The 20,558-nt window shown below is 45.7% G+C and overlaps 1 protein-coding gene across 4 annotated transcripts in view; it reads right to left on the bottom strand.

Moving 5' to 3' along the window:
• khdrbs2 (KH domain containing, RNA binding, signal transduction associated 2) overlaps nt 1-20,558 on the bottom strand; it is a 393,514-nt gene that overhangs the window by 152,852 nt on the left and 220,104 nt on the right. For all 4 annotated transcript variants that reach the window (XR_008723423.1, XR_008723424.1, XM_055635050.1 and 1 more), the window contains exons 5-6: nt 3,917-4,044; nt 2,650-2,836 (exon numbers count right to left, since the gene is read on the bottom strand). Coding sequence is in view for 2 of the 4 variants with exons in the window: in XM_055635050.1 (XP_055491025.1) it covers nt 2,650-2,836; nt 3,917-4,044 (315 nt within the window). In the remaining 2 variants the exon portion in view is untranslated. The remainder of the gene's footprint in view (nt 1-2,649; nt 2,837-3,916; nt 4,045-20,558) is intronic.

The raw sequence follows: 20,558 nt of genomic DNA, 5'->3' as shown, positions 1-20,558 counted from the left end.
GTTCAGGAACAGTTACTTTCCGACAACTATCAGGTTCTTGAACCAACCTGCACAACCCTAATCTTTCCTCAACGGAACCCTACGTACCACCTCTTCACACGACCATGGACTTGTTTTCTAATTGTGTTTTGCATTAATGTCATGTTTATTGCACAATCCTCCTTACCCCAGTGTCTTGCAGAATTATTGCTCATGCTATTTTATGTAGAATTTATGATTTGTGTATTATTTGAGTGCATTTGTCTATGATGCTGCAGCAAGCAAGATTTCCATGATTCAAGATTCAATTTTTTTATTCAATTTTAATTGTCATTGTCAGTGTACAGTACAGAGACAACGAAATGCATGATACTTGTACCATGCACCATACCTGTGCATCTGACAATAAACTCAACGCGAGTTGGAGATGTTTAAATTATCATCTCCTCTTAGTACTGGATAGCTGCCTTTCAATTGCAAGACATTGCCCTCCTGGGCAAGATTCCTCATCTGGAACCACCTTTACTTTAGACTGTAGATATGCAGCGCAGAAACAGGCCCTTCCACTCACAGAGTCCACGGTGACCCTGCACACTAGCACTATCCTATATTCTAGGAACAATTTACGATTTTACTGAAGCCAATTGACCTACAAACCTACACGTCTTTGGAGAGTGGGAAGAAACCGGGGCACCCAGAGAAAACCCACGCTGGTCGCGGGGAGAACGTACAGGCAGTTCCTGTAGACATGATCGCACCCATGTCTCTGGCACTGTAAGGCAGCAACTCCACCACTCTGCCACTGTGCCGCCCCTAAAACCCATCAACATCTTGAAGATTATGTGACTGCATGTGGGTAGAGTTTACATTATACACTTAGATGCTGCAGAGCATGGATGCACACTTCAACATAGTGGGCTGTTCACTGGGTCATTCAGCATAGCTTAAAGCCACAACCATTACTTAATTGAACATGTTCCTTATAAGAATTCCATCAAGCATTAAAGACCTGGCAAAATGTTTTATGAATATTTTATTGATGAATATTCCTATGGGCAGATAGCTGTTCCATTCCTTATTGGAAAAATTAACTTTCTAAATTGAAAATACGCACCCTACAGTGTCAGTGAAGTTATAGTGAAAATTCCTCTGGTTTGTTCAATTAATATTTAAAGTCTACTGTGATAACGTACAGCCCATAGGTCAAACATTCACAAATGGAAGAATTGCCACGACGGAAAGCTAAAGCACACACTGGTGTTAGACAGCAACAGACGAGGAAGTTATTTTTTCCTCTTTCTTTTTCTCCCTTTTCCAGTGCAACAGGATGTTTCCGTGGCAACTGACCTCCTTAACCTTGCCAAAGAAGCCACCATGCCCCCCTGGGTTTAGACTGCAACAGGAAACTTGTGACTCAAGGGTCTCCCAGCGGAGAGAGTCCTGACCTCTGGATCCACATGTGCAAATGTGTCTGGTGCAGCCTCAACCCTCAGATGACTCTCCGAGTGTGAGAGAGTTGGATTTAGCTAAGGGAATCAAGGGGGGAACGGGGAGAAAGCAGGAACGGGATATTTTGGATTATCAGCCATGATAATATTGAATGGCGCACCGATTTTCTATGTTTCTACAGTGCATTCAGAAAGTATTCAGACCCCTTCACTTTTCTACATTTTGTTACGTTACAGCCTTATGCTCTGACGTACACTGTCAACTGAGGGACCTTATTTAGACAGGTGTGTGCCGTTCCAAATCATGTCCAATCAATTTAATTTACCACTGGGTGACTCCAATCAAGTTGTAGAAACATCTCAAGGATAATCAATGGAAATAAGATGAACCTAAGCTCAATTTTGTAAAGGATCTGAATACTGATGTAAATGTGATATTTCAGTTATTTATTTTTAATTACTTTGCAAAGATTTCTAAACACCTGTATTCGCTTCTTCATTCTCGGGTATTGTGTGTAGATTGATGATAAAACATTTTTTTTAATCCATTTTAAAATAAGACTGCAAAGTAACGCAATGTGGAAAAAGTGAAGGGGTCTGAATACTTTCTGAATGCTCTGTATAATATATATATATATACATTTGGCCCTCCGAATCCCCGCCGACTAAGATCACGCATACACTAGCTTTATCCGCCACACCAGGGATAATTTGCAGAAGACAATTAACCTAGAAACCTACTCATCTTTGGAAAGTGGGTGGAAACCGGAGCATCCAGCCCAAAACACAAATGGTCACAGGGAGAACAGCACCCGAGGTCAGAAGCGAACCCGTGTCTTTGACGTCGTAAGGCAGCAATAGGGCTGCGCTGCTGTGACATCCCACTGCGCCACTGTGCCATCACACAGTAATATTTATAAATCATACACACATACATACTGTATATATTCACGCATGTAGTGCTTGCAACATCTTGTTATATGTTCCTGTGATCCATATACAAGCACTGCATAGTTATATATTTCAGTCACACTTGTTGCAAGACTAGCACTAAGGAATGACCTGTTACTGGAATCTAGGCTTGATTACCCAGCCTGGGTCCTTAATGGCTCACTCTAGGCCTCTGGTCTGCAGGGTTGGGTTGCTGGGCGGGGCGGGGCGGGCCAGGCATGTTCGGTCTCACTAGTGCAACACCTGTTCTTTGCTAGGGTGTAGTACTCACGTATTCATCGTAGGTGTCCTCTTCCGGGGGTGGCGGAGGTCGATAGCCCGCTGCTCCTGGTCCTCCCCGACCGCGGGGTGCTGCGGTGCCCCTGCCCGCGTGGGGTGGGAGGGGCACCCCACGGGCCACTGCCGGCGGTCTGGGAACCGGAACTCCACGTCCGGGAAGGAGGGCAGTGGCGCGTCCCCTGAAAGAACACGGGACAGTTTACTCATTGCAGACTCGGGGCATCGCTGGCACTGCTGATACTAACATCCCGACCTATGTTGACTGGGACCCTGGTGGCCGGCTGCCATCGTGAACTGGCGGCTGTGGGACACAAACTGGTCCAGCGGCAACTCAGAGCTTGAGGGAGTGTTGATCCCACCAGGCAATGCGGCCTGGTTTAGTTTAGAGGTACAGCTTGGAAACAGGCCCTTCGGCCCAACGAGACCACGCTGACCACCATCCTTTGCTTTACCTGGACTGTACTCAAAACCACCTTAAAATCTGCAATGGCCCCACTGAGTTCTGAAAATCCCTTGCACATGATGAATCAAAGGAAGTGCAGAAGGAACATTCGGTACGGCGTTGAGAATCTTGAATTCGTACATCAGGGAGCACACAGAGGCCGTGCACAACAATGTACCACCCAGCCGAATAAAAGGACGCACCTTTAGAAAGGAGACGAGGAGGATTTTTTTTTTAGTCAGAGGGTGGTGAATCTGTGGAATTCATTGCCACAGAAGGCTGTGGAGGCCAAATCAATGGATATTTTTAAAGCAGAGGGTTACGCAAAAAAGCTGGAGAAACTCAGCGGGTGCAGCAGCATCTATGGAGCGAAGGAAATAGGCAATTTTTCGGGCCGAAACCCTTCTTCTGAAGAAGGTTTCGCTTCGCTCCATAGATGCTGCTGCACCCGCTGAGTTTCTCCAGCTTTTTTGCGTAACCTTCGATTCTCCAGCATCTGCAGTTCCTTCTTAAACACTTTTTAAAGCAGAGATTGACAGATTCTTGATTAGTACGGGTGCCAAGGATGATGGGGAGAAGGCAGGAGAATGGGGTTAGGAGGGAAAGATAGATGAGCCATGATTAAATGGCTGAGAAGACTCGATGAGCCGAATGGCCTAATTCTGCTCCTATCGCATGAACTTATGAACTATCCATGGAAGAGTCTCCCACTCCCACTTTGGTTCCGATTGGACACCTAAGAATGGGCCAGTCATTCCCAGTTTCGAGGGGAGGAGACCGGACCCTGTGCCCTTTCCCCCCCCCCGGGAAGAGTTACCTGACTGCCGGTGTGAGGGGGGTTCGAACCCCCCGTCCACGTGTGCCCCGTCCTCGAGTGGAATCTTCCGAGCCGTTCAGGTACGAGAGCTCCCTCAGCTGCTCCTGACGGATCTCATCATTGTAATCCTGCAACCAGAAACAATAACTTTCACTCACGCCCTCCCTTGTACAATCTTGTTTCTTGTTTGTCATTTATTTTCGGCAACTTCAACAAGAGATGTCACGTTAGTTCAGGTATCCTGGACTGTTGCTGCTTGCAGTGCTTTCCCATGGGGACATTTTCTGTCTCACATTTCCACTAATAACATGAAATAACAAGGTGTGGTGGAAGGAACTGCAGAGACGTCGGTTTAAACCGAAGATGGACACAAAATGGAGAGAAGGAATGGGTGACATTTCGGGTTGAGACCCTTCCTCAGATCAGTCTGAAGAAGGGTCTCGACCCGAAACGTCACTCATTCTTCTCTCCAGAGATGCTGCCTGTCCCGCTGTGTTACTCCAGCATTTTGTGTCTATCCTTGAAATAACCATATAACAATTACAGCACGGAAACAGGCCATCTTGGCCCTTCTAGTCTGTGCCCAACACTTATAGTCCCCTAACAAATGTCTCCTCAAGATGTTTATGCACTTTGTCAATGCCACTAGCTGAGACTCAGCCAAGTGACCCGGCATGCAGTGGCTGTATCCCAAACGCAGTCCCGTCTCGCTCGGAGTGGGAAGGCTGTCGAGCCCTGTGGACCGGGAATTGGAAAGGGGGTGGAAGGAGGCAACGTCAGTGGTTGACGCTGAACAATGGGCCCAGAAAGCGGACCCGGGGGGAGGGGGGGTGGAGGCATACCTTACACGCCCTCAAGGCTGGCGGCAGGAGGTGCTCTCTGGGAAAGGAGGGGTAGAGAGGGCCAGGCCTGGTGTGGAACATTGTGACGCGGGACAACTGGAATGGAGGCGATGGCTGCAACGGGCCTTTGTGTCTGGCTGCAGCTGGGAATGTAAAATGGCGGCTCATGCATATGGAGTCAGTGGGTTCAGCAGTGATTGTGCTTTTGTACGGGAGATAGTCTTGATGAGCTATATGCAAAAATACTTCACTGTGCCTGGCACACGTTACAATAAAGAAACCATTGATTAAAAACTGTCCTTTGTTCACAAACAGACAGAATGGCACATAAAATGATTATTTGGCCCATCTATGTTTACGTTAATTAATATCACTTGTACCTAGGTACAGTGAAAAGCTTTATTTTGTATGCTATCCAATTAGATCAAATAATCCCATACATAAATACAATCAAGTTAAACTCAAGTACAATAGATAGAGCAAAGGAGAGGATACAGAGTGCAGAATATAGATATCAGCATTGTGGAGCATCAGTTCCTGGGACAAAGTCCAATATCTGCACTAGGGTACAGATAAATTGGACAATACTCCAGCATATGGAAGGAGTGTTCTAAAGCCAGATAACAGAGAGAATGAAGCATTGTCTGGACAATGCTGTGCGTTCTGCAATAGATCTATCTCTCCTGTGTTTCATTGTGTTCAGCCACCAAAGCCATTTATTCCTGCCTCCTTTCAAGCCTCCCCTTAAATGCATCTCTCTTATTTCTTTGAACTGCTTCTTGCAGCAGAAAGTTCCACGTTATTATCACTCCCCGAGAGAGCCGATGCTCCTGAATTTACTCGGTTAAAAAGAAAACGGTTGGTGCTGGAAACCGTTGAGAAAAACAGAGGCATGATGGTGCAATCTTGAACAAAAACAAATTGCTGGCGGAACTCAGTGGGTCAGGCAGCAACTGTGGAGGGAAATAGAGTCATACAACACTCATCCATGTTGATGATGGTGCCCTATCTAAGCAAGTCTCATTTTGCCCTTGTATGGCGCATATCCCTTTAAAAATTCCCTATCCATGTGTCTTTAATTTGATATTATGGAGCGGACTCAACTACCTGATCTGGCAGCATACAATATATCCACCAAAATCTGAGTGAAAACGTTGCCCCTCAGGTTCCCATCTTGCCCCCTCACCTTTCACCCAGAGTGCAATCAGAAAGTATTTAGACCCCTTCACTTTCTCCACATTTTGTTACATTACAGCCTTATTCTAAGATGGATTAAATTCAATTTTTATCATCAATCTACACAGAATACCCCATAATAAAAGAGTGAAAATAGGTTTAGAAATATTTGCAAAATAATAAAAAAGAAATAACTGAAATATCACATTTACATAAGTATTCAGCCCCTTTACTCAGTACTTTGTTGAGGCACCTTTGGCAGCGATTACAGCCTCAGTTCTTCTTGGCTACGATGCTACAAGCTTGGCACACCTGAATTTGGGTCATTTCTCCCATTCTTCTCAGCAGATCCTCTCAAGCTGTCAGGTTTGATGGGGAACATCAATGCACAGCTATTTTCAGGGCCCTCCGGAGATGTTCGATCGGATTCAAGTCCGGGCTCTGGCTGGGCCACTCAAGGACATTCACAGACTTGTCACAAAGCCACTCCTGCGTTGTCTTGGCTGTGTGCTTAGGGTCATTGTTCTGTTGGACGGTGAACCTCCGCCCCAGTCTGAAGTACTGAACTCTCTGGAGCAGGTTTTCATCAAGGATCTCTCTGTACTTTGCTCCGTTCATCTTTCCCTCAATCCTAACTAGTCTCCCAGTTCCTCCCGCTGATAAACATCCCCACAGCATGATGCCGCCACCACCATGCTTCACCGTAGGTATGGTATTGGCCAGGTAATGAGTGGTGCCTGGTTTCCTCCAGACGTGACGCTTGGCATTCAGGCCAAAGAGTTCAATCTTAGTTTCATCAAACCAGAGAATCTTGTTTCTCATGACTTTTGGCAAACTCCAAGTGGGCTGTCATGTGCCATTTACTGACGAGTGGCTTCCGTCTGGCCACTCAACCATAAAGGCCTGATTGGTGGAGTGCTGCAGATATAGTTGTCCTTCTGGAAGATTCTCCCATCTCCACATAAGAACTCTGGAGCTCTGTCAGAGTGACCATCGGGTTCTTGGTCATCTCCCTGACCAATTCCCTTCTCCCCGGGCGGCCAGCTCTATGAAACGTCCTGGTGGTTCCAAAGTTCTTCCATTTAAGAATGACGGAGGCCACTGTGCTCTTCGGGGCCTGTAATGCTGCAGAAATTGTTTTATACCCTGCCCCAGATCTGTGTCTCGATACAATCCTGCCTCAGAGGTCTACGGTCAATTCCTTTATCTTCATGGCCTGGTTTTTGCTCTGACATGCACTGTCAACTATGAGACCTTATATAGACAGGTGTCCCCCTTTCCAAATCATGTCCAATCAATTTAATTTACCACTGGTGGACTCCAATTATGTTGTAGAAACATCTCAAGGATAATCAATGGAAACAGGATGACCCTAAGCTCAATTTTGAGTTTCATAGCAAAGGATCTGAATATTTATGTAAATGTGATATTTCAGTTATTTATTTTTAATTACTTTGCAAAAATTTCTAAACACTTGTTTTCGCTTCTTCATTCTGGGACATTGTGTGTAGATTGATGATAAAAAAAATGTTTTTAATCCATTTTAATATAAGGCTGTAACGTAACAAAATGTGGAAAAAGTGAAGGGTCTGAATACTTTCTGAATGCACTGTATGTACCTCTGGCTCTTGCTTACCTGGCCCTGGGTAATCAAGGGTCCAGTCTGAAGAAGGGTCCTGACCTGAAACGTCAAGCATGATTTTTCTCCAGAGATGCTGCCTGACCCGCTGAGTTACTCCAGCACTTTGTGCCTATCCTGGGTAATAGACTCCGTGGTTTCACCCTTTCTATTCCCTTCATGTTTTATATACCTCTACAAGATCACTCCTCACCCAAGGAAGTAAGTCCTATTTTGCCGAATCTCTCCCCATTGCTCAGGCATACGAGCAGAAATGGACCTTCCTCAGACTCAAAAGCAGAAAATGCTTGAAACACTCAGCAGTATAAGTGGGACGTGTGGAGCGATAAACAAAATGAATGATTCACGTCAATGGTCCACAGTCCAAGAGGTGAAGATATGTACCCCATGTGCACCCTACATCATTTCATAATCCTCATTAGATGTAGTGGAAGACTCTGTGGTAGCAAATGATTCTTGGGGGCACCGTGCAAAATAGGTGATGTCCAGTGACAATAGATTGGTCTCTGCTTCCAAAATATGGTTCAATAAACATCTGATCCCTCCTTCCTTCCCCTGTGGTCCACTCCACTCCACTTCCTTCCCATACTGCAGGAGGAGGCCAGTCAGCCCATCGAGTCTATACCGGCTTGAAGAACAATCCAATTCCCCTGCAGATTTCCTCTGGTACCTATTTCTGTCAACTGATAACCCCCCCACCCTACCCAGATTCCATCCCTAACCTGCACACCTTGGCAATTTAACCAATTGGCCCGTACATCTCTGGACATGGGAGGAAGCCAGGCTACTCTGGTGGAACCTGCACACTTAAGGAGAAGACTTTAGACTTTAGAGATACAGCACGGAAACAGGCCCTTCGGCTCACTGAGACGTCGATGACCAGCACTATCCTGCACACTAGGGACAATCTACAATTTTACCAAAGCCAATTAACCAAAATACCTGTACGTCTTTGAGGTGTGGGAGGAAACCGGAGCGCCCGGAGAAAACCCACGCAGTCACAGCGAGAACGTACAAACTCAGTACAGACAATAACCGTGGTCAGGATCGAACCCGAGTCTCTGGAGTTGTAAGGCAGCAACTCGACCACTGAGTCACTGTGGGCCGCCCTAGCTCAGCAGAATCCCAATTGCAGTGTGTTTGCCACCAGAACATCATGTCAGTGGATGATGTAGACCGACCGACTCGTCTCATATCATTACTATTTATACTATATTATTATGCTGACATATCCCACACTACTGACAAAAATAGTCTGTCAAAGCCATTAGTTGTTCAAAATAACTCCAGTAATGACAGGATCTGGGATGCAAATGATTTAGAAAACATGCGTGCCAGAGTCTTCAAGAAAATATTATTCATCTTACCGAATAAAGGTTTGTAATTTACGATTCTAGCTTGGATTTGTATAAACTTAGTGAATGATCTACGGTTAGTGAGGAGGAGTATGATGCATCAGACTTGATTTAGCAATGTTTTAATCTTCCAGAATGATACAGCACTGATGAATGTTCTTTGAAACAACAATCCATATAGTAGCTCTCCCCTGATTTCCACCCACCACCCTACTCTATGCCTCTCCCTCGGGTAATTACCTTATTCCCTTTTCAATCTGCCCTTTCATCACCCCAGATAACAATACACTGTGCATTCAGAAAAAAATCCTCCAACCATACTCCTTCCGGCAAATATTAAATCAGTGCTTGCTGGTTATTTTCCGATCTGTGTAGGCAGTTAATGAATTTGCCTCCTTACAGCTTTATTGCTCGGAAGATTTTCTCAGAGCAGAAGACAAAGGAGCCTGTCGAGGAGGAAAGCAATCTGTAAAAAGGAGGATCACGTCTTGTTTCAGAACAAAGCTGCATCAGGAAGGCTGGATGTGCGGGAAGGGAGTGCAATGTTTAAACCAAAGATCAATGCTGTCTGGCTGGTTTCCAGATAACCCGCTGAGTTACTCCAGATACTGTCTGACCCGCTGAGTTATCCAGATACTGTCTGACCCGCTGAGTTACTCCAGATACTGTCTGACCCGCTGAGTTACTCCAGCTTGGAAGTCTCATCAAGGATGCCTGTCAACCTGGCCATTCCCTCTTCTCCCTTCTACCTTCTGGGAGAAGAGACAGGAACTTGAAACCTCAGTTGTCCAGTCCTAATAAAAAGCTTCTTCCCCACGAAAGGTTCTCCGTCTCCTGAACTAATCACCTCTTTCACATCCCCTTCCCGGAGTTGCGAGCATGTACTCTTAAACTCGACTTCATTCCGTTATTGCATTTTATATTCTTTTATACCACGGATTTTGCACGCCAATCTTGCACCATTCTGCTGTGTTGGACTCATCATTGTATTTATTGCCGTGTTTATCATTACAGCATATATACTGTTTACTCTGTGAGCTTCACATGTACAAATGTAATTGCATCTGATGTGTACAACAAGAAAACTAATCTAATCTCGTTGGCACAGCTCCACACGTTTTGTGGTTTCTGAACAATATATAACAGCTCATTAATTAGCACACATAGAAGAAGGCATTAAAATATTTGTTTTTCCTAATGTTGTGAAGTGTAGCCGGACATAATGTAGGAACTTCGACGGACAATTTGCACAGGGCGTTAGCTGGCAAAAGGCAAAGTGATGCTGCCCAGAAAGAAAATGTTATTTCTTTTAACTGAAAGAAAAAATAAATTGCTGGGAACACTCAGTGGGTTAGACTGCATCTGTGGAAAGAAGAAGAGTTAACAGGTTCAGGTCGAGGACCCATTGTCAGAATGTTTTAGGTAATCGTCGGCCTGAAACATCTTCGTTCCACAGATGCTGCCTGATCCGTAGAGTGTTTCTGGCAGTTTCTGCTTTTATCTCAGACTTGCCGCCTCTGCAGTGTTTTCATTTTCATTTTTGGTTTAACTGACGACAACTACAGGATTTTTAAAAAAAAAGCCCGAATACTAGGGAGAACATCTCTGCTCTGAAAATAGAGCCAGGGGGGTCTCTAATCTCTAATCGTTCTGGGTTAAATACCCCATTTGGAAGATGGTGCTTCAAACCATGTGGCGATCAAACCCTCACCATGGTCTTGGGTAGAATATCTCCACACTCAGGTCTCTGCAGTGCTGTGCAGACTCGGAAGACAGAATACTACACCATGGGCAGTTATTCATAATCTTTTAATATTATGACTTGAAATATTAAAAATTAAATATTAATATTTCACTATTAATATTTATTTTATATAGTACTTTGTATATAGAGATATTTTTCTTCAATTGTTTTCAAGGATTTTACCATATCATTTTTGATTTCCATTTCTGGCGGATGATGCTCCTCTTATTAATCATTTACCGAGCTTGCAATAAGTGGCCCTGTTTCAAAATCACAGATGCAAATGAACTAACTCCACTTGGAGCTAAGGAGTCATTTTCCAGTGGAGGGCACAGTATAATGAAAGGATATAGCTGAGGACTAACAGAAGTCCCATGTGCAAGGAGTTACTCAGGTCATGCATGACCAGTGCAGCTCATCCCTTGAAGGTGATGCTTTTTCTGGCTTTTTCCACTCCATTTCCTTAATCCTTCAACTCGCAGAAAATGGAGCATTTAGGCTCTAATCCCGAGCCAGTCAAAAGCGAGCTGTGGTGTAACTAATTGAGGACATTTATACCATTATATTAGAGTTTAGTGAGGTAGAAGAGGTTTAATGGAAGGGATGCCAAACTGGAGTTCAGTTTAGAGTTACAGCGCAGAAAGGGGGTACTAAGGAGGTTAGAGGTACTGAGATGGCCGCTGTGCCGTCCATACAGGATGGTTCTGACTCTTCACAGGCAAGGTCAGACCATCTTACAATATGATAGTTTTGTTTAGTTTAAAGATACAGCGCGGAAACAGGCCCTTTGGCCCACTGAGTCCGTGCCAACCAGCGACCCCTGTACACTAGCACTATCCTACACACCAGGGACAACTTACAATTTTTACCAAAGCCAATTAACCTACAAAACTGCACATCTTTGAAGTGTGGCAGGGAACCAAGGATCCCGCAGAAAATTCACAAGGCCTCCGGAAGAGCGTAAAAACTCCGTACAAACAGCACCCGTAGTCAGGATCAAACCCGGGTCTTCGGCACTGTAAGACAGCAACTCTACTTCTGCACACAGTAGGTGCGGCTTGGGTGCCACTGACTGTCAATGCAGAAAACCAAAGAATTCTATCGCTCAGCATCTTAATGAGAATGAAGTGATAGTATTCTATTGATTACACTTGTCTAGAGATTCCAATGAGTCGCGTGGTTACTCAGTGTCACCCATGTGAAAACTGGTTAGCCTTTGGAGTGGAATTCTATCGCTACTACCTTCGGGTCAATCTGCCGCACTCAGACCTTCCAGCAGCGAGTCACCCCTATGCTCATAATGTCCACTCCACTGCCCGCACTTCCATAGTGGTGTTCCTGCCTTGGGAGGTTAGTTGGCTGCTGTTAGCCGCTTCTATCGTGCAGGTGAATGGCAACATTTGGGAGGAGGGAAGAAGAGGAAATCTATAAAAGACACAAAAAGCTGGAGTAACTCAACGGGACAGGAAGCATCTCCGGAGAGAGGGAATGGGTGACGTCTTCTTCAGACTGGTTAGGGATAAGGGAAACGAGAGATATAGACGGTGATGTGGAGGGATAAAGAACGGTGAATGAAAGATATGCAAAAAAGTAATGATGATAAAGGAGACAGGCCATGGTTAGCTGTTTGTAGGGTGAAAATAAGAAGCTAGTGATACTTGGGTTGGGGAGGGATAGAGAGAGAGGGAATGCCGGGGCTACCTGAAGTGAGAGAAATCAATATTCATACCACTGGGCTGTAAGCTGCCCAAGAGAAATATGAGATGCTGTTCCTCCAGTTTGCGTTTAGCCTCACTCTGACAATGGAGGAGACCTAGGACAGAAAGGTCAGTGTGGGAATGGGAAGGAGGATTCAAGTGTCCAGCAACCGGGAGATTCGGATCGATCAAGCGGGCTGAGCGAAGGTGTTCCACAAAACAATCGCCCGGCCTCCGTTTGATCTCACCAATGTACAACAGCCCACATCTTGAACAACGGATACAGTAGATAATGTTGGAGGAGATGCAAGTGAACCTCTGCCCTAACCTGAAAGGACTGTCGGGGTCCCTTAATTTAGTTTAGAGATACAGTGTGGAAGGAGGTTCTTTGGCCCACCGAGTCCGCATCAACCTGCGATCCCCGCACACTAACATTATGCTACACACACTAGGGACAATTTACAATTTTACCAAGCTAATTAGCCTACAAACCTGTACATCTGTATGGAGTTTGTACCTTCTCCCTGTGACCTGCATGGGTTTTCACCATGAGGTCTGATTTCCTCCCACAATCCACAAATGTGCAGGTTTGTAGGTTATTTGGCTTGGTTAAATTGTAAATTGTCCCTAGTGTGTGTCAGATAGTGTCAATGTGCAGGGATCACAGGTCGGTGCGGACAGTGGGCTGAAGGGCCTGTATCTCTAAAACTTAAACTAAAACACTGGCCTGAGACACAACCTTTCTACAACCATGAGGCCAGCTCACCATTGAGGTCCTAATCTCACCCACGGGAAAAGCACTGGCACTCTCTAAAGCCCTGGTAGTGGCCCAATGCATCAGCTGCCACTTAACCTGCACCAAGCGGTGCCATGGTTGGATGAGGGGGGGGAAAGGTGGAATTAATAGCAATTTTTACACAAAGGATGGTGGGTATATGGAACGAGCTACCGGAGGAGGTAGTTGAGGAAACATTTAGGTGCATGGATAGGATAGGTTTCGAGAGACATGGGATAAAGGCAGGCAGGTGGGACTAGTGTTGATGGGACATGTTGGCTGTTGTGGGTATGTTGGGCCAAAGGGCCGGTTTCCACGCTGTAAAACTCTATTGTAAAACTCTGATCCCAGCCTCAGTCTTGAACATCAAATAGAGGGTGCCACCATATTCCTTGACCTGGAGGCAGTGCAGATGTGGTCAGGGATGGATCCATGACCAAAACATATACTGACTACTGGATTCCAACAAAGTTCTTCGGGCACAGTAAACCTTCACAAGTGTCCATAACAATTCTCAATAAGCACCCAGTCACATCGACATCACTCAACCAATGCTGCCCGGTCATGTGAAACCAAATCCTCGACCCACCCATGGGCACCAGTCCCATGGACATCAGCAAACTATGGGCACTCAGACACATGGGCACCACCCACCCAATGGCACCCAGTCACATTGACATCAGCAAACTATGGGCACTCAGACACATGGGCACCACCCGCCCAGTGGCACCCAGTCACATTGACACCATGTCCCCAGCTGGCAGTGGGCAGGCACCGTCACATGAACATCATTCGACCATGGGCACGGGATCCAGTGTTCGAGAAGGAACTGCATATGCTGGAAAATCGAAGGTAGACAAAAGTGCTGGAGAAACTCAGTGGGTGCAGCAGCATCTATGGAGCGAAGGAAATAGGCAACATTTTGGGCTGAAATCCTTCTTCAGACTGATGTAAGGTGGGGGGGGGGAGGGAACGAAGAAAGGAGAAAGGAAGAGGAGGAGCCAGAGGGTTGAGGGAGAACTGAGAAGGGGAGGAGACAGCAAGGGCTACCGGAAATTGGAGAAGTCAATGTGAATGCTGCTATAATAATCTTATTTATAAAGCACATTTTTAGTCAACTTGCATTGACCCCAAAGTGCTTCACATAATTACATTACATTTTACACACAGGCAAAGGTGGGTGAAGGTGGGTGAAGTGTCTTGCCCCAAGGACACAACATCAGTATGCACTCCAGGCGGGATTCGAACCGGCTACCTTCCGGTCGCCAGCCGAACACTTAGCCCATTGTGCCATCTGTCGTCCCACTATGGTGCTTTTAAGAAGGAACTGCAGATGCACTGGATCCAGTCACATGTACCCAACCATGGCACATGATCACATGGACACCAAGTCCCCATCTGACCATCGAATCCGGTCACATGACACTATGCCCCTACCCAACCATTGGCACCATAACCTGGACACCACCTGACCATTGGTTCGCAGTCACATGACACCATATCCCTAACCAACCATGGCACCTAGTCACATGACACCATATCCCTAACCAACCATGGCACCTAGTCACATGACACCATAACCTGGACACCACCTGACCATTGGTTCTAGTCACATGACACCATATCCCTAACCAACCATGGCACCTAGTCACATGACACCATGTTCTCACCCTTACACATAGATGCACATTTCCCAATTCCAGTTGCTCCTGCATATCCTGCAGATGTAGGAGGTGACCAATGAAGAAGCATAACTCCATCACAAGGTCGCCCCCAACATCTCCTCCTCTCTCCGACTAGAGTTCTGCAACATGCTCTCTCGCTGCTCCCCCTCTGTGCATTCATTGTTATTTAGCTCCCTACATCATCGTCTATATCTCTCGTTTCCCTTTTCCCTAACTAGTCTGAAGAAACGTCTTGAGTTTAGTTTAGATAGACACAAAATGCTGGAACAACTCAGTGGGACAGGCAGCATCACTGGGGAGAAGGAACAGGCGATGTTTTGGACCCGCAACGTCACCCATTCCTTCCCTCCACAGATGCTGCCTGTCCCACTGAGTTAATCCCATCTTCAGTTTAAAGCAGCATCTGCTGTTCCTTCCTACACATTCCAAGCCCTGTCCTTGCTCCAGATTGTAACCACCACTCTTGTTGGTTTGGCTGGCCTCCCCCTTTGATAGTGAAGAGAGGAGGGATCACCTGCCTTTCGCCTCAGGGCCGACACAACATTGACATGTCGGCAATGTCCGCATGTCAATAATAGATGGAAAGAGACTTGAGAAACTGGTTGAGGAAATTTTTCCAAGTCTCCTTAAATCCAAGGAGCGTTATATATTTACCTTGGGCAAGCAGCTGTTGTCAGCAACTCAAAGGCACGGAGATAAATTGTCCACAGCAGGCTGGATGTTGGTTTTGGATACAGTCTCATTTTTAGGGAGATTTGTAATCGTGTAAGAGCTGACAGTACCTTTCTAATTTCAGCTGGAGATGGAGTTATTTTGGCAAGAGCTTGCATTTTCACTTTGAATTCAGCTTCAGGCATAATGTTAAGGAGGCAGGCCTGCTTCTGAATCTTAAGGGTGGCATTGACTGTAACAATCATGTGCCCTTAAGGCAAAAATGATGTTTCAAAGAAGGTATTATTACGCTGCCGTGCAATTTGTCAACTCTTCCAATTCATCGTGCTGGCTTCTATTTTAACCCTTTCCACGCTTCCCAGGAAGTCCCAGAATTTCTGCAGATTCAAAATCCAAGTTGTTTTCAACTCCACATGGTATTCTGTATTTCCCACTGAGAATTCATCGCTGTAATTTTGGGTTGTACAAAATTGTCTCAATTATATGCACTTCTGCTGGCACTGTTAGGCAACAATAAAATGTAACAATGAAACTGTTTTACCAGGGTGGCACGGTGGCACAGCGGTAGAGTTGCTGCCTCACAGCGCCAGGGTCCCGGGTTTGTTCCTGACTATGGATGCTTGTCTGTACGGAGTTTGTACCTTCTACCTGTGACCTGCATGGGCTTTCTCCTGAACCTCCGATTACCTCCCACACTACAAAGACATACAGGTTTGTTGGTTAATTGGCTCGGTATAATTGTAAATTGTTCCTAGTGTGTGTAGGATAGTGTTAGTGTACGGGGATCGCTGGTCGGCACGGCGGGCTGACGGGCCTGTTTCCGCGCTGTTTCTCTAAAACAAAAAACTAAAACATTGCCGGCTCCAATAATCTACTTTAAAACTATCAGTGTTCAAAGGTTCTGGGGCTTGATCTGTTTCTGTAAACTGCTCTGGTTCAGTAACCCGCATGTTTCTCCAGCTCTCCTGTGGAACCACAGGTCCCTGCGCTCACCATGAGTGGATGGCCATCGTGCAATAGTTTGGATGTTCTCCTTGCTAAGCTTACGCACTAGAGGTGGCTCTCATTGAATGAGCTATTGGAGTGGAAATGGAGTATGTGGGCAGGGAGCATTGTCTGGCTGGTCTGAGAGGAGTGAGAGTGTGGAGAGGGGGAGAGTAGGGCAAGATGGGGGGAATTTGAAGGGTATGTAAGGGTGAAGATAGCGATAGTGCGAGGAGAGGGAACAAAGGAAAAGAGGAGGATATGAGAGATAGGTGAGAAGGGAGAGAAGGATGGGGCAGAGTTGAGGTGAGTGAGACAAATACCAGAGGTTTGTTCACTCCCTCTCTCCACACACCTTCCCTCACCCACTGGTACAGTAGCTACACATCCTTGTTAAAACCTTGCTTCCTGCAAAGTTTCTCTACTGTGATATATTTATGGGAACATTTGATGGAATAAAAATATGCCTTTTGTGATGGTGCTGAACCACATGATAATATAAACTGTGTCTGCACTCTGTGTTGGAATTGATTTCATTGAATGTAGAATCACAGCGATAGAAGGATAAGGGGGAAATCTTTTAGAACCGAGATGAGGAAAAAATTTCTCACACAGAGAGTGGTGAATCTGTGGAATTCTCTGCCACAGAAGGTAGTCGAGGCCAGTTCATTGGCTATATTTAAGAGGGAGTTAGATGTGGCCCTTGTGGCTAAAGGGATCATAGAAACATAGAAACATAGAAATTAGGTGCAGGAGTAGGCCATTCGGCCCTTCGAGCCTGCACCGCCATTCAATATGATCATGGCTGATCATCCAACTCAGTATCCCGTACCTGCCTTCTCTCCATACCCCGTGATCCCCTTAGCCACAAGGGCCACATCTAACTCCCTCTTAAATATAGCCAATGAACTGGCCTCAACTACCCTCTGTGGCAGAGAGTTCCAGAGATTCACCACTCTCTGTGTGAAAAAAGTTTTTCTCATCTCGGTTTTAAAGGATTTCCCCCTTATCCTTAAGTTGTGACCCCCTTGTCCTGGACTTCCCTAACATCGGGAACAATCTTCCTGCATCTTCCTGGATCAGGGGGTATGGAGAGAAGGCAGGTACAGGATACTGAGTTGGATGATCAGCCATGATCCTATTGAATGGCGGTGCAGGCTCGAAGGGCCGAATGGCCTACTCCTGCACCTATTTTCTATGTTTCTATGTTTCTATACAGCATGGAAACAGGTCCTTCGGTTCAACTCAATTAAGTTGTCTAAGTGAGCAAGTCCCACTTGCCCATATTCCTCCAGACCTTGGATAGACACAAAATGCTGGAGTAACTCAGCGGGACATGCTGCATCTCTGGGGAGATCTCTCCAGAGATGCAGCCTGTCCCGCTGAGTGACTACAGAATTGTGTGTGTATCCTCGGTTTCAACCTGCATCTGCAGTTCCTTCCTACGCAGTTCCTTCTATTCATGTACCAACGCAATTATCTTTTAAATGTTGTAACTGTACCTGGCTCTACCACTTCTTTGGGCACCTTGTGCACCATCCTCTGTGTAAAGGGGTTGCCCCTTTTAAATCTTTCCCCCTCACCTTAAACATATGTCCTCTGGTTTTATGCTCTCCTACCCTGCGGGAAAGACTGTAGTTAATCACCTTATCAATGCTCCTCGTGATTTTATAAACCTCTATAACTTCACCCCTTCAGCCTCCTGCACTCCAATGAATGCTCTGTTGATCTGGTCTCTACTTATAATTTAAACCTTCCAGACCCAGTAACATCTAGTGAATCTGCTTTGCACCTTTTCCAGTTTTAATGATGTCCTTCCTTTAACAATCCCCGGGAGTCACCACACATCCTTGCAAGTTTGCAATTTGACTGAAATTCGGACCAATGCACTGCGTAAACCATCGTTTCCAGGAAATGCTGTTTCCGAACTGACTGATGGCACATTTTTACTAACTGGTCCATAGTTTTACACGTCCCCCATGCATTAGGATCTTGAGTCGAATCGAATTGGCAGCTAACATGAAATATGTGAATTTTCTTCAGACTTCAGTCAGCCATTTTCTATTTGACCAGCTAGTGCTACACGAAGGGCTCAGCGGCTTTCCGTGACCGATCTTGATTCAAAGAGAAAGGTGGTTCCTTGCAGGAGGAAAAGGAAAATCTGAATAAGTGCAAGGATTCATCTGCACTCTAACAGGAGCAAGTGAGGGTAGTTGAGTGGGCCTGAATGACTGAAGTTGAGACGTTTCCCTTTTCTAACAACCTAGCCTCTAACTCAGTGATTCCCAACCTGGGGCCATGGCAAATTTCAGGGGGGCCGCAGAACATTTTGGGGATTTCGGGGGCCACCGGCTCAATGAAGGGGGCCACAGAGCTACCACCCTGTTGCCTCCTAAATTTCAGTTCTAATAAATTTAAATCTATATAGTTGAAATATTTTTTTAATGTATGATTATAAATGGTTGTTTTATTGAAGCCACAAAATATTTTTGATGTTTGTGGAATAGAATAAAAGAGAATATATGTGCATTAATAGACACTGATATTTTTATGGAAAGTATTATAATATTGAAGTACTTTTTTTCCGCTAATAATGTCAGAGGGGGGGGGCACAGAAAAATTAAAAGATCCCAAGGCGGCCATGAGCTAAAAAAGGTTGGGAACCACTGCTCTAACTGACCAATGACTACACCATCAGCAATGGGAATGCACAGTGGCGCAGCTTGTGGAGTGGCTCTGCCACTGCTCCAGCAACCCGGGCTCCATCCTGACCTCCAATGCTGTCGGTGTGGAGTTCTCCTGTGACTGGGTGGGATTTCCCCTGGATGTTCTGGTTTCCTCCCACATCTGGCGGCACAGTGGCGCAGCGGTAGAGTTGCTGCCTTACAGCGCCAGCGACCTGGGTTCGATCCTGACTACGGGTGCCATCTGTATGGAGTTTGCACGTTCTCCCCATGCACCTTGTGGATTTTCTACAGGTGCTCCTGTTTACCTCCTATACTCCACAGACATGGAAGTTTGTTGGTCAATTGGCTGTTATAAATTGTCCCTAGTGTGTAGGATCGAACTAGTGTACGATTGATCGCTGGTCAGTACGGACTCGGTGGGCCGAAGGGCCTGTTTCCATGCTGCATCTTTAAAACTACAGATAAAATCCCAAAGTCCTGCTGGTTGGTAGATCAATAGGCCATTGGAACCATGCCCTAAGTGTGTTGTTAATTTGTAGCAACAGGAGAAGGGGAGTGGATGGGAATGTGGGGAGAATGGGAGTAAATAAAGCAGCATCAAAGCACATATAATCCTGTTTCCATCAATGGAACGATGGTAGAGAGGGTCAAAAACTCTAAATTCCTGGGCGTGCATATTTCCAAAGATCTTTCCTGGTCCCAGCACATTGATGTAATCATAAAGAAGGCACATCAGCGCCTCTACTTCCTGAGAAGATTACGGAGAGTCGGTATGTCAAGAAGGACTCTCTTGAACTTCTACAGGTGCACAGTAGTGAGCATGCTGACTGGTTGCATCGTGGCTTGGTTCGGTAACTTGAGTATCCAGGAGCAGAAAAGACTGCAAAAAGTTGTGACCACTGCCCAGTCCATCAGCGGCTCTGACCTCCCCACCATCGAAGGGACCTATCGAAGTCGCTGTCTCAAAAAGACCCACACCATCCTGGCCACACACTCATTTCACACCGTTGCCATTGGGAAGAAGGTACAGGAGCCTGAAAACTCTAACGACCAGGTTCAGGAACAGCTTCTTCCCTGCAGCCATCAGGCTATTAAACACGACAGCAAATAAGCTCTGAACTTTAACAGACTATTATTATTACTGCACTATATTTGTTTATTTATTGAGTATGTGTGAATGTGTATATATACACCACTTAACTTTTTTTTTTCTCCCGTTATGTACTATGTTTTCATGTTCTGTTGTGTTGCAGCAAGTAAGAATTTTATTGCCCTATCTGGGACATGACAATAAAACACTCGACTTGACTTGACTCTTGTCTTGAAGACTGATCAATCATCTTAAGCACAAATGTACAATAAAAGCCCTGTCCCACGGTACGGGTT

The sequence above is a fragment of the Leucoraja erinacea genome, chromosome 5 (genome assembly GCF_028641065.1).
Source record: "Leucoraja erinacea ecotype New England chromosome 5, Leri_hhj_1, whole genome shotgun sequence".
In the NCBI taxonomy this organism is placed as follows: domain Eukaryota; kingdom Metazoa; phylum Chordata; class Chondrichthyes; order Rajiformes; family Rajidae; genus Leucoraja; species Leucoraja erinaceus.
This window is presented reverse-complemented; position numbering and strand designations above follow the sequence as displayed.